The sequence below is a fragment of the Schistocerca piceifrons genome, chromosome 5, assembly GCF_021461385.2.
Source record: "Schistocerca piceifrons isolate TAMUIC-IGC-003096 chromosome 5, iqSchPice1.1, whole genome shotgun sequence".
NCBI classification, from domain to species: domain Eukaryota; kingdom Metazoa; phylum Arthropoda; class Insecta; order Orthoptera; family Acrididae; genus Schistocerca; species Schistocerca piceifrons.
In genome coordinates, this window is record NC_060142.1 from 488936759 (window position 1) to 488952369 (window position 15611).

A 15611-nucleotide genomic window follows, 5' to 3' on the forward strand; every position below is an offset into this window, starting at 1 on the left:
AACCTAAGTTGTTCAGCAACCTCTACATATGAGTGTATTGCTTCTGAAGAGCATATGAGGCGTTACATATAAACCAAAAAACGTGATAGAGTAATGCAAAAGATGGTTGCTTGCTGTGCTACTGCAGCTTAAGATTACAATTTGTCTCATTTTATACCACTCGTATAATCAAAACGTATATCTAAATGTATATGACTACTCTTCAATTCAAACGATTTCTCTCATTTTATTACGAGGGCTGTTCGGAAAGTAAGGTCCGATCGCTCGCTAAATGAAAACCACAGTGGAGAGCAAAACTTTTTTTTTTCGCAACAGTTAGCCACGTCTTCCAGCTACCACTCTAAAAAGTCGCCGCTCGGACTTAGACATCTGTCGTGGCGTTCTGCAAACTTTCCAATACCCTCGTCACAGAAAGCCCCCGCCTGTGCTTTCCGCCAGTTATCTACGCTGGTCTGCCTTTCGTTGTTCCTGCCAAGGTGTTGTCTTCATAGCCAGTGGTTCATGTGAGCAGAGATGAACAACGGAGGGAGCCAATTAAGGGCTGTATTGTGGGTGATCAATCACTTCCCATCGAAAACGCTGCAGGAGCGTCGTCTTCATTGCTCCTGCAGAATGCGGCTGAAAAGGTCTTGAAGAAAGAAACGCATGACATTTATGTTATGTGGGTTGCATAACTTCAGTGAAATCTTACGAGGCCTACATATTTGACGGGAGACACTGTTATTTTAGGCATTTCTACGTGATCACTTCGCGTTTTGACTGTAAAGAGCGATGTGAAGCGGTCGACAAGCACACTAAAGACACTGCACAAGATATTTGTGCAAAGTTCCATCCGATTTTCAGAGTGGTTTCCATTTCGCGTCTAATCAGACCTTACTTTCCGAATACACTTCCTACAATGACCGGTTCTTCCTAGGTACATGGGTGCCAACAAAATGTTTCAGCATTCGGAAGAGGAAGTTGGTGATCGAAATTTCGTGAAAGGGTCCTGCTGCGACGAAACACACCTTTGTTTTAGTGATCGCCAACGCATCTCAAGGGTCATATTCTTGATATGATAAAACAAAACGAGCTGCCCTTCTTTGAACTTCTCCGATGTCCTCCATCAATCCTACCGTATGCGATTCCCAGACCGCACGGCAGTACTCAAGAAGAGGAAGGACAAGCGTAATTAGGCAGCCTATTATGCAGACCTGCTGCATCTGCCAATCAGTTCTTCTGCCAATAAATCGCAGTCCTCGATTAGCTTTCTCCAGAACATTATCTATGTGACTGTTCCATTTCAAGTTATTAGTAATCGTAATTCCTAAGTATGTAGGCCGTGCGGGATAGCCGCGCGGTCTATGGCGCCTTGTCACGGTCCGTGCGACTCCCCCCGTCCGAGGTTCGAGTCCTCCCTCGGGTATGGGTGTGTGTGTCGTCCTTAGCGTAAGTTAGTTTATGTTAGATTAAGTAGTATGTAAGCTTAGGGACCGATGACCTCAGCAGTTTGTTCCCATGAGACCCTAACACAAATATCCAAAATTTTTCCCAAGTATTTAGTTAAATTCACAGCATTTAGATACGTGTAATTTATTGTGTAACCAAAATTGGGTGGATTCCTTTTGTTACGTGGGTGAGTTCACACTTTTCATTATTTGGAGCCAGTTGTCACTTTTCGCACCATAAAGGTATGTCTTGTCTCAATCGTTGTGCAATTGCTTGTGATCATTGATGACTTCACGGCATGGTAAACGACAGCATCATCAGCAAACAGTATAAGAGGGTTGCTCAGATTGTGTCCTTAATCGTTTGTATAGTCTAGGAATCAGAAATACTTAGAAAAAAATATTGACATGGGAACGACAGGATTCACGCTCAACAATGACGGGTCACCACTCCTGCGCACATCTCTGTGGCGCCAGCGAGCTTTAAGTGCTTCCGCGCATGCGCAGACCCTTCTGGCGGCCCATCGCCGAAAACGGGCTGCGCGCACTGTCAGTTGTTGCGCGTCTACCGTAGACGTCGGTAATTGCTGAGCAGCGTCCGTGGTGGCGCGTTCTCCGCACTGTGTCTACGATACGTCGGGGCCATTCGTAGCGGGGTTGCAGCTTATTTACGGACGACGCTCTTGGACTTCGAGCAACCAGAGAAGTAGTCGACAGAACTTACTCGTTCTCTGCGACACTGTTAGCAGATGAAATGATTATTTCACTTCAAGGTAACTATAGGAGTAAATGTCTTTAATCAAGTTATGTGCTGCATGCGCTCGCTAACTAGCTTCTACAGTAGTACATCAACTCATAAGCGACACATATATTACATGAATCATGTGTGTAATCAATTAATTGGAGAGTAATGTGGCTGGTTCTTCCTTTTTGAAATCTAAGTATTTATGACGATCTCTATTCGAATAATCACTAATGTCACAGCGGCATTCATTCTGTTTCCTAAAAACTAACCATACATTTAAATGATGCAGACGCATGTGCAACTGTTTTAGTCCTGAACAAATTAAGAACGATAAGGTGTTTTTCACACAGAATTCAGAGGAGTTTTGTCCTGACGTCTTATTGAGTTCCGTATCTTTACCGTGCGCCTACACGTGATGAATACTTCGAATGTTGTTACTTTTACACCACTGGTAAAAACTACTTTGCTGGCTGCTTATCTGCGACAACGGATGCGCATCCTGTCACTTGCTGGACGTATAATGTAATTTTAATATGATATTTCCATTCGTATCTAGTAGTAGCGTCTACCTGGCGCCTTTGCCTTAGATATCTTCTTCTAACACTTGTTTCTTTTACATAATACGCCAATATTTACCTTCTTTCTGGGTAATAAACTCTGTTCTCCTCCATTCTGAAATAATACGATTGTTAAGCGAATAAACTAATATTATATTTTTTAAATTGTAAAGTACTGTCACTTTAATTTTTTTGTGTAACGTAATAATTATTGTCTTGAGGATTTCTTGGTTGATTTTTTTTAAAAAGTGGTTAATTTTCCTGTTTTCTATGTGTCGAATTGGTGTTCACTCCAACATACCTTTTAGAAATCGTTAAATGATTTCACGTAACAATAAATTAAGTGTTTCCTGATTTTAGACACTCCACGCCGTTTCAGTGTATATACTAGTTAATTATTTTTGAGGTTTTCGTTATGTTGTAGAAACATTTTTGAATGCACTAATTTTAAGGATGGCATCGGTTCCAAAACGTACCTCGGCTATAAAAGCAAATAAAATCCTGCAGGCCATTTAGAAAAATAATGGATTTACCTCATTTAGAGACCTGACGCCGTGATTAAACATCTCCTCTCAAATACAAGGGTAGTTTTTGCGCCATGCGGTAAGTATGTTCGAAATTGGTATGAGGTATATCATAATATTAGCAACTGAACGTCCATAGCAATAGGACATAATATCAGTCCGAATGTGCCTCGGAATCATGTTCTGGCCACGTACTCTGTTAACGGTATCTGTATTCTGAATCATCAGTATTCTGACTGATTTAACGCAGATCACTACGATTTTGTGGCACTTTTTCATCTCATAGTAGCAACTATACCGAACGTCCTCAAATATTTGTCGGTTTCTCTATCGCAGTATTACGCGATATACAACAGTGAATCAATCTTTCATTTTTTGTTTCAGGATAGATTTATGAGAGTGAGATTTTTAGGTGCTATTTCCTCCATTTATGGTCATTAACATGCATTGAATCCAGAAATTTGACAGGTTTTGTCACTATGGAAACTGCAGCAAAGCTCATCTCTATGTAAAGATTTTGTCATAGATATAAGGAGTAGCCGAATGAAGACGAGCCAGGTGAAAAAAAAGTTTGTTAACTGTTTATTATTTCAAATTTTAAAAGAAATCGTCATAACTGTTAATACATTTATCCCACTGTGAGGCAAAACGGTCAAGACATTCGTGGGAGAACAAATCGGCGACCACGAACATCTGTCAGTTCTCTAAAAATAAGGAAATAGCATGGGGAGAGATCTGGACTGTATGAAGGAGGCGTAAGGGAATCCAGCGAGACGTTTGCAGCGCGGTTGAAACAATAGGCACACCAGCTCCGAGCAAGTCATAGTGTCCTTCTTCTTTGACTGCAAGGGGCTACTGTTTGTTGACTTTCTGTAACATGGCGCCACAATAAACACGCAGTTGTACACGGACACTTTTAAAAAACAGAAGTGCGCCATCAGCTCCGAATGGTGAGGAATGTCGACTAGCGGCGCTATTCTGTTGTAGGATGTTGCCAAGGTTATTTCGAAAACGCTGCAGAAGTTTCGCTGGGAAGCCCTTACACATCCTCCACGGAGTCACCGGCTCACATGAATTCGGCAACTTCTACCTGCTGGTGGAAGACCTAACACTTGAATTCGGCAGCCCAACTAAATCATTCCCCGAATGGAACACACGAATTCGACAATTTCTACCTGCTGCGGTTATCTGCAGTGGTTTCAAAACAACATTAACGACAGATATAAATGAAAACAAAATATATACAAAAATAAAGATCTTATTTAAAGTTACACACACAAACATATTTCATTAAAACAATTTAATTTATTTTATATGCTAATGCTCAACTTGCTGCTGCTTTTTATGATACAACTTTACAAAATTTATTTTGTTAAGTTCACCACATTTTTAGTTCAAAAAATGTTCAAATATGTGTGAAATCTTATGGGACTTAACTGCTAAGGTCATCAGTTCCTAAGCTTGCACACTATTTAACATAAATTATCCTAAGGACAAACACACAAACCCATGCCCGAGGGAGGACTCGAACCTCCGCCGGGACCAGCCGCACAGTCCATGACTGCAGCGACTTAGACCGACATTTTTAGTAACTCTAGTTTTTTTTGTATGAAAGCTTGCCTCTATTTGGTATTAGCATCCGTTGTGCTGATGTGGCCATTTTTGACAGAAGTAATTCTTATGTATGTACCGGTTTATGCGTGTTTCAAACTTTTGAATAATTTGAAGATATTTCGTTGAGAGGTCTCGTATGCAGCATTGAATCGAGAATGAAAACTCTCACAAGCGTTAGTAGTCAGCCACAAGGAAGCAGAATGTGTTGCCCAAATGCATGGAAGAGACAGTTCATATTCTTCCCCATCGACGTAGTTTTTCACAATGTAATCTAAAAACTTAGTGAGTTTTTCATCTTTTGGCTGCGTGCTGACCAGATTGCCGAAACGTCAGGAAGATTTTTGGAGCCTGATTGAGTGCAATGCTGTGATGCTGCCACGGTCCTTTTTTCATTGTTATGGTCTTTGTACAACGACGACAGACCTTGATCTGAAACGTATAGAGTAAAAATCTATTTCTGGAAACTTAAAAGACAATTTTTTTAAAGGTAAGGTCTGTGACATACGCAATGTTCGCTATCCCTGGTAGCCCTGAGCAGAAAGGGCACCGAAGTCGCGTTGTTTTTGATATTTTTAGGAATAAAAAGAGAAATTTGTTCGAAATTTATAAAAGAAACCAACACTAGCTACCCGAAGCATGATGGAGACACTAACTTGAAGTTCAGTTCTATGTGGCGGAGGTAGATCTGCGATGAGAGAATTCAGAACCATGTGTACAGTCGTTGTACTCGAGAATCAGTTGTCCATTTTATACGTTTGGTTTTTTTACTTCATACGATCATTTTCTTGCTATATATATTTTTCCAATTTCGCAAAATTAAGAATATGCATGGCGATAAAAGCGAATCAGTCAGGAAGTTTGTCACCGATGCTCTCACCATAAAAGTTAAATATATGCAGTTCCTTACGTTTATTTAGGTAGTTTTGAGATCTACAATTTGACACTACACAGTTTGGTGAATCTCTCATTATCTACGCAGGGTATTGCAAGAGAATACGAGGTCAGCACACTTTTTTACTTCGTATAGCCGATGATCATTAGACGGATGAACAGATTGTCATAAAATATAGCTGAGAGCCACCCCATGCATTAAAATCGCTCCATTGCTTTGCAAGCTCTGATACCAGACACACACACAGACACATCAAATTTGCAACACCCTTATTTTTATGTCAGGAGTTATAAGGGCAAAATAACATTCTATATTACGAATTGAGATACACAATACTAATGTTCCACAAACATCAGTACTGTGTATTTCGATCCATAATATGTTTATGTTCTTCCAACTACCAACAGAAGATTCCATAAAGTTTTTTTGTAATTTATGGCCGTTTATTTTCAACAAAAGTTTATCTTTCATAAAACAACACTTATAATTGTACTTACCAAACTTGAGCTTCATGGAATTGACAACCAACAACCTTGACTGACGGGAAAGAAATCTTCACGCTCTCATGGATAGATATAATTGTACTTACCAAGCTTGAGCTGGATGAAAACGACAACCAACAGTCTTGACTGATGGGAAAGAAACCTTCAGGCTTTCATGGATAGATTCTTTGAAATCAATGGCCAACATTTTTGGTTTAAAAGACAGTTGTCTCTTCCTGCATTCATCGTGAGATAGGTTTCAAAATCTTGAGATAAGTTTCCTTTTTCTTGTCTTTCGTAAGGCTGAATACTAGTGGTATGTAAGAACTTTCAGAGTAACAGTCTACTGGAAACAGCTCAAGAAGGTATTTTGCTGCATATTGAAAAGTTCTGTCCATCAATATAATTTCCTACTGACATAGAACTTCCAGTTTTGATTCGTTAGAAAAAATAGCATGCCATTTTGTATACCATCACTGAGGATAAAGGTTTCGCCTTTTGTAGTTGTTACCTCCACCTGGGATAAGGCAATCTGAACTTCTGCCTCGGATTTTGGCAGTTTCGGCATACTCTTCAAATAAGCGTGAATAATATTGTTGCGTATATACTCTACATCCTTTGTGACTAAAGTGTTTTCTATTGATTGATTTGATGGATTGTCACCTAATTCTTCACAAACAGGCTTTGATGGTTTTGCTTCCAAATCTGTTCCTTTCTTCTTAATAGAATTTAATAACATTCTTCTGTTTATTAAGTGGTCTAGAACTGGTGTGTGATCATGTTGGCCTTCCTAACGCGAAAGTAAGTCTTCGCTGCCTATAGTGAACATTTCAAGGAGCACCACGAATTATTATTGCACCCACACATTCCGTATTCTTCAGACCCTAAAACGCTTCTATGACGTTTGAATTATAGACAGCGCAATCTAAATGTAGAATGCCTCGATTATTACAATGGGGTACTAGGAAAGTTTGCAAATACAGCTTTATTTATTTAGTTTTTTCGAAGTAATTTTCGCCACATTGAGCACACTTCTCCATCCCCCGAAGCAACTCAATAAATCAGTTCCCCCAAGTTTTTGTTAGGAGTAAGGCACACCAGTCCCAAGTCCTCAGGAGGTGCTCACCACTCGAAAACTACAGTCCTTTCAGTTTCGCTTTCACATGCACGAAGCCGGCCGGAGTGGCCGAGCGGTTAAAGGCGCTACAGTCTGGAAACGCACGACCGCTACGGTCGCAGGTTCGAATCCTGCCTCGGGCATGGATGTGTGTGATGTCCTTAGGTTGGTTAGGTTTAAGTAGTTCTAAGTTCTAGGGGACTTATGACCACAGCAGTTGAGTCCCATAGTGCTCAGAGCCATTTGAACCGTTTTTTGATCATGCACGAACAGTGCAAAGTCGCAAGGGCAAGGTCTGGACAGTGAGGAGGGCGCTCTAGAATTTTCAGTCCTGTACCCCACAAATATTCGGTGGATGCTTTGGTGCGATGAGCTGGAGCGTTGTCGTGATGGAGGAACCAAGTGTCCGTTCTTGAATTCGGTCGCAGGTTCTTCAAAGATCGGATGACTTTGGGCAGGCACTGCTCAGTGTACCACTTAGCTGTGACTGTCTTCTGTGTGTCCAAAACAACACGCCCCACAGTTCCACCCGATTTGAACAAAGAAGCTACCATTTTCTTCTTTAGTATCGGTATTTTCTGACAGCTACGGGTGTGTCGTCATCTTCAAAGACTGGAAGTTTGTTTTGAGTCGTAGTCGGCACGTCATAATAGTACAGCCGATTCTCGTCACATGTCACGATGTAATTCACATACTGAGATTGTCCCTGAGGAAACTTCTTTAACATCTCCCGGCAACAAGTGGCTCTGAGCACTATGGGACTCAACTGCTGCGGTCATTAGTCCCCTAGAACTTATAACTAGTTAAACCTAACTAACCTAAGGACATCACAAACATCCATGCCCGAGGCAGGATTCGAACCTGCGACCGTAGCGGTCTTGCGGTTCCAGACTGCAGCGCCTTTAACCGCACGGCCACTTCGGCCGGCCCCGGCAACAAGTCACACGTCGTGTCATCTGCTCTTCCGTCAGTCTGTGCGGCACTCGGAGACAACAAAGTTTCCTTAATCGCAATGCAGAATGGAACGAATTGCTGGCGCATTTAGCCCTAAGGTATCCTCTATCAGCTTATAGGTCACTCGCCTGTCTTCGTCTAAGCTTTCCTCACAGCATCGACGTTTACCTCCGTAACTGGTGATCGTTGCCTTCCCGTCCTCTCAGCGTCCTCCAGAGAGAAATTTCCTGTTTGAAATTCTCTGTACTACCTGAATATAGTTGTAGGATCTGGACACGCATCACTGAGTGCAAGAGTCGTTTATTCAAAGCACTGGTCTATGTTTAAACCTCTCGCGAAGTTGTACCGCGGAACTGTCCGAATCTCACATCGTGCCGACCGTGCGCTTCAAACTAACCCTGCTAGTGAACTACTGCGCCCACAGACTTGGTACAGCGGCTACAATGCAAGCATGAAGTATTCTCAGAACACAGAAACAATCAGCCTCCTGCGACTTATTATTGCAAAACCTTTCCTAGTACCCTTTATGTAAATGGGTCGCAAAATACAGGGTTATTACAAGTGATTGAAGCAATTTCACAGCTCTACAATAACTTTATTATTTGAGATATTTTCACAATGCTTTGCACACACATTCAAAAACTCAAAAAGTTTTTTTAGGCATTCACAAATGTTCGATATGTGCCCCTTTAGTGATTCGGCAGACATCAAGCCGATAATCAAGTTCCTCCCACACTCGGCGCAGCGTGTTCCCATCAATGAGTTCGAAAGCATCATTGATGCGAGCTCGCAGTTCTGGCACGTTTCTTGGTAGAAGAAGTTTAAACACTGAATCTTTCACATAACCCCACAGAAAGAAATCGCATGGGGTTAAGTCGGGAGAGCGTGGAGGCCATGACATGAATTGCTGATCATGATCTCCACCACGACCGATCCATCGGTTTTCCAATCTCCTGTTTAAGAAATGCCGAACATCATGATGGAAGTGCGGTGGAGCACCATCCTGTTGAAAGATGAAGTCGGCGCTGTCGGTTTCCAGTTGTGGCATGAGCTAATTTTCCAGCATGTCCAGATACACGTGTTCTGTAACGTTTTTTCGCAGAAGAAAAAGGGACCGTAAACATTAAACCGTGAGATTGCACGAAACACGTTAACTTTTGGTGAGTTGCGAATTTGCTGCACAAATGCGTGAGGATTCTCTACCACCCAGATTCGCACATTGTGTCTGTTCACTTCACCATTAAGAAAAAATGTTGCTTCATCACTGAAAACAAGTTCCGCACTGAACGCATCCTCTTCCATGAGCTGTTGCAACCGCGCCGAAAATTCAAAGCGTTTGACTTTGTCATCGGGTGTCAGGGCTTGTAGCAATTGTAAACGGTAAGGCTTCTGCTTTAGCCTTTCCGTAAGATTTTCCAAACCGTCGGCTGTGGTACGTTTAGCTCCCTGCTTGCTTTATTCGTCGACTTCCGCGGGCTACGCGTGAAACTTGCCCGCACGCGTTCAACCGTTTCTTCGCTCACTGCAGGCCGACCCGCTGATTTCCCCTTACAGAGGCATCCAGAAGCTTTAAACTGCGCATACCATCGCCGAATGGAGTTAGCAGTTGGTGGATCTTTGTTGAACTTCATCCTGAAGTGTCGTTGCACTGATATGACTGACTGATGTGAGTGCATTTCAAGCACGACATACGCTTTCTCGGCTCCTGTCACCATTTTGTCTCACTGCGCTCTCGAGCGCTCTGGCGGCAGAAACCTGAAGTGCGGCTTCAGCCGAACAAAACTTTATGAGTTTTTCTACGTATCTGTAGTGTGTCGTGACCATATGTCAATGAATGGAGCTACGGTGAATTTATGAAATCGCTTCAATCATTTGTAATAGCCCTGTATGTCTATTTGCCATATTTTCCTTTCTTTATATAAGCTTGCAGAAATGCTAGCCAGATTATGACAACCACGGAACTGGCGAGGTATATTTACGGCCAGAAATCCCATGCCTGATGACTCATTTCAGAGAGTCCAGCTCTTCGACTACCTGAGTGCAGAGTTGCTGAAATCGAGTGAGGGTTTAACTGGCTCTCTTCCGAGACCCTTCTTGTGCTTATTAAAAGTTCCCGATTCTGAGCATCCCACAGTCACGAAATATCCCTTGCGATTTTCATAGTTTTAGTGCCATGAAAAAAGACATTCCTCGCTGTTGATTTTCGTCGGATGAAGATGCTCACGCATGGGTACGTTTCTATAGGCAACCGCATACACTTTTCCTTTAACTCATAATGGGATAAATGTGTTATTTTGCTGGTGACATTCGGATTTATATGTGGTTAACTTACTGCTTTCCATCTGTCTCGTTTTCATTCGGCAGCCACATGTATTTAGTTCAAGGGCAAGCGTGGGCATTGACAATTCGTCCTGAAGTGTGCAATGCTGCACAGCCCACTGCATTTGACATACTCGCAACTTTAGCAGGCTCACTTTGCAACCACGGTTTCGGATCCCGTCACGTCGCATATCAACATAGCCACAGTTTTCTCGCTTAAAGGGACTAGTGCACTGCTATGCTGAAATTCAATCTGCTGTCCTAGTAATAATTACTACTGCGCAAACACTATCTTATATTGCGGGAGTGTTTTCCAGAAAACTTGTTAGTTGCTAAGTTATTTTGTTTATGTGTATCCTAGAAATTCTGCATCATTTCATTCGCAGTCACTAGTCAAGAATACTGATGCTAAGTTGCCCAAGAGCCAGCAGGAGAATATTATTTTATTTCCTGCAGTTTGGAATCGTTAATCAGGAAAATGTGTAAAACCGACTTTATAAGAATAAGGAAATACCCTGTTAACTCCAATACTTGGATATAAAAAGCCAGCCCAAGAACGAAAATTTGTAATTATCTTTGTAGGAACTGAAAAACCCCCTGGGCACTCCCAACCGCAAATACGTAATAAAACAAACAGAAGCACGACGATCAGTTTTTCACTACACCGTAGTTTAGTTCATTATTGGTGAAAAGGATCTACGAGGTGCGGCAATAAAGTAATGAGACTGATGTGAAAAAAAAATGTTGCTTAGCATTTTAGTCACGTTTAGTGTTGCCTCCTTCAAAGTAGTTCCCTTCTGATTGCACACAGTTTTTCCAGCGCTTCTGCCATTGATGTTGACATTTCTGGAACTCATTTTCTGTAATATCCTCCAAGAACCTCGTCACAGCTTTTTGGACATCTTGTGTTGTTTGAAAATGGTGTCCCTTGACCGCAGTTTTGACTCTTAGAAATAGAAAAAAGTCACACAGAGGGATATCTAGTGAGTAAGGTGGTTGTGGTAGTACTGAGATTTGTTTTGAAGTTAAAAATTGCTGTACTGACAGAGCAGTGTGGGATGGCGCATTATCGTAATGCAGAATCTAATTATCAGCAATGTTGGCACAGACACGAAGAACTCTTTTAGGAAGCCTTTCTAAAATTTCTTTGTAGTAATATTGGTTAACTGTTTGTCCAAGAGGCACCCACTCAATATAAACAATTCCCTTGGAATCAAAGAAGCGGACAAGCATGCATTTCACTTTTGAATTTGACATGCGAGCTTTTTTTGGTCTATGTGATCCCTTTGAGCACCATTGCGAACTTTGGTGTTTTGTCTCTGAATCGTACTGAAAAAAACCAACAGATCGGCACTGTTTCTCACTGTTGTGGTGTGAGATTTTTGGGGATCATATTTGTACAAATCTTTCTCATACCAAGATCTTCAGTTATTATTAGACGAAATGTTTCTCGATTGATGTTCAGTTCTTCTGCAATCACTTAACGGATAATCTTCGATTAGATCGTACGAATTCACGCACTCTGGCAAGTGGCCATCCGTCCTTGAGGTTGATGGTCGTCCATTGCGATCTTAATCTTCAACATTCGTCCTGCCTTCACTAAACATTTTATGCCAACTTGAGCTCTTGACATGACCTCCTCTCCAAAAGCCTTATGAAGCATACCGTAAGTTGTCGTCGCGTTTTCACCCAATTTAACGCAAAAAGAAATGGCATACTGTTGCGCAATATTATGCAGTTCCATTTCCGTGACGAGAGACACAAACACGTGTTAATTTATTACAGCACAACTCACGACTAAGCAGTTGCATCGATGTGCCACTTGGACTGGAGGCAGCTTATAGACCAACGTCAAAGATATTGTACCTGTGCAAGTCTGCAGGGTTGCCACATCTTGCAAAGAAAATCAGTCTCATTACTTTATTGTCGCACCTCATATGTATAGGTCTATATGGAAATTGCACTCAAACAACACAAAGTGCTACAGAAGATATCTGGATCGTATAGAGCAGTGGTGTCTCATCCTGATGGATGAAATATATTTTTCCAAGGGGTAAAAAGGAAAAGGTCCATGTATATTTCGGTCATGAAATTAACTCATCTTTAAAAGATCACTATTATAAGGGTCATTCATTAGGTAATCCAATACATTTTTTTCTGAAAGCAGGTTGGTTTTATTCACGACACTAATATGCCATACTATTCCACATCCTGTTGGCTAGAAAACCCCACTTTTGAACATAATTTCCATTCAATGGGATGGCTTGTATGCCCGCTAGGTACCACTCCACCGGTCAATTTTGGAGCCAACGTCTTGCTGCATTAGTAACCTCCCGTCATCCATATACTGATTCATGGAGCCAAACAGAAGTCGGAAGTTGCGAGATCCGGCCTGTAATGTGGCTAAACAAAAATAGTTCAATAAAGTTCTGTGAACTCCTCTCTGCTGTGTAGACCTGTGTGAGGCCTTGCGTTGTCATGGAGAAGTCCGTTCGCATTTCCGTGACGATGAACACACTGGAGTCCTTTTTTCAAATTCCTGAGGATGGCACAGCACAGTTCAGAGGTAATTGTTGCACCATGAGGGAGGACATCAAACAGAATAACCCCTTCAGAATCCCAGAAGACCGTTGCCTTGACTTTGCCGACTGAGATCGCGGCTTTGAACTCTTACTTCGGTGGAGAAGTGGTGTGGCGCCACGCCGTGGATCGCCGTTTCGATTCCGATGTGAAGTCGCCTATGAAAATGTTCGGCAAAAAATTGTCAAGATCAGCCTCGTAAAGCGCAAACGATTTCGCATAGATGTTCCTTCGTTGCTCTTTACTAGCTTCTGTTAGGCAGTGAGGAGCTGAGTGAGCACTCACCTTTCAGTACCCCAACTGGTGGATAAGTGTTGTAAGTAGGCTGTTTATGTTTTCTTATTGGCAACGTTACGTAGCGCTCTGGCAGTGCTGTGTGCAGTCTGTGGCTAGTTTGCATTGTTGTCTGCCATTGTAGTGTTGAGCCGTTAGATGCGAACAGTGCGTAGCGTTGCGCAGTTGAAGGTGAGCCGCCAGCAGTAGTGGATGTGGGGAGAGAAATGGCGGAGTTTTTGCAAGTTGCGTAACCGAATCGGTAGATGCAACTGGGTCAATTTTAGCTTGTAAGGTGTCGTGATTTTCATGAACAATAGTTTGCAGTTCTTTTATGGCTGCTTCGTGATTCTGTAATGCATTTTCATGACGCGAAAAAATAGGTTGGAAATGCTCACAAATTTGTGTTTTTACGTCATTACAGACTTTTTGACATTTCGATTCGATGTTATGTAACTCAGTAGTTAAATCTTCACGTGTTTGTTCAAGCGTGGTGTCTAACTTTTGAAGATTTTGTTCCATTGTGTCTAACTTTTTAAGATTTTGTTCCACTGTGTCTAACTTTTGAAGATTTTGTTCCATTGTGTCTAACTGTTGCTGTGTTTGTCTCTGGTGTTGTTTCATTTGCTGCATTAATTGAAATAGTAATGTGTTAGTGTCTGGAATCGGTTCCTCTATGCTTTTCGGCACTGCATTTGCACCGGCAACATTTACATTTTGACGAACAGAAAATGTGTCTTGACTTATTTGAGAGAACGGTGAGGACCCAAAACCTGAATCTGCAGTATTTGCAAGACTGTGTCCTGTCATTTCGTATTCCTGAGGCGAGCTGTTGCCGACCGATCGATCGATAATGCTTCCCTGTTCACTACTTGTTTCACTGTCTACACCATTATTTGACGCCCGCTCCATTTCCCTATGCACAGTTACCAAATTACTACTTTGAATGTCTGTTAATTCATTACACAGTGGTGCTGGTAAGCTACGCTCGTCGTCACTACTATTTCTCAGTTTACTTTGGAGCCTAGTGTTACGTTTTTCACACGCCATTATTGTCACAATATTTCACACGATAACACATGAAAGCACAATTTAAAGAGCAAAAAATAAGAGAACACATTAACATAGCACTGAAAATAATATCTAGTTAATTGCAAGCGCAGCTGCGAAATACTTGCTGCAAATCTACATGCATGCCACAACTGTTTTACTGTACAACAATGAAAAACTACAACTACAAAGGAAATTCTCTCTATAATTACGCGCTGGCAATAAACAAAAGCTACACGAATTACACAAACTACAAGAAAAAATCAGAAGATTCCAGTGAGGTATCCTCGGCTAAGTCCCCTTTGAAAAATTATACATGACTGTGTTTAAACTGACACACAATATTTTTTTAGCGCAACGCAATCTGACTTTCAAAAATCCCTACAAAAGAATGGCCCTGACGAACATTAACCTATACCTTTCACAAATCACTTACCTCACCAAAAATCTTCATTACTCGAACTACTGCAAAACAGCGAGCACCACTACTGCCAGCTAAATAAAAGATTCAAACTACGGAAGGCACTAACTACTAACAGGCATAGTTAGGAAATGAAAGATTTTAATAGAGAACAAACGATGTATTTACCTTAATAATGTTTAAAACTCATAATATACATATCAGTTCATGACATCCAGTTTTAAAAATTTCGAAACTCCGCCATCTCTCTCCCCACATCCACCACTGCTGGCGGCTCACCTCCAACTGCGCAACGCTACGCGCTGTTCACATCCAGCTGCCGCTGCCCAACACTACAATGGCAGACAACAATGCAAACTAGCCACAGACTGCACACAGCACAGCCAGAGCGCTACGTAACGTTGCCAATAAGAAAACATAAACAGCCTACTTACAGTGTGTCAGCACTACCAACACAGACGTCCAGTTGAACAGCGAGGTGTTTGATTGTGATCCGTCGACAGGCCGACACGCAGGTGATCGAACAGGTTTGCCTCACCTTGTTACGATGATGACAGACGCCTCGCCCAACGATTCACCGTGCTTTTGATCACTGTCAAGTCTCCGTAGACATTCCGCAAGCGTCTGTGAATATCTGCGATGCTGCGGCTTTTCGC

General features: G+C 41.9%; 1 protein-coding gene across 1 annotated transcript in view; it reads left to right on the plus strand.

Annotated features, from left to right (window-relative positions):
- The first annotated feature begins 1926 nt into the window (after positions 1-1926).
- The window catches only part of LOC124799099, a 266488-nt gene continuing 252803 nt past the window's right edge, over positions 1927-15611 (plus strand). Inside the window, exons 1-2 of the mRNA XM_047262637.1 lie at positions 1927-1976; positions 2091-2200. Of these exons, the coding sequence (XP_047118593.1) occupies positions 1927-1976; positions 2091-2200 (160 nt within the window). The remainder of the gene's footprint in view (positions 1977-2090; positions 2201-15611) is intronic.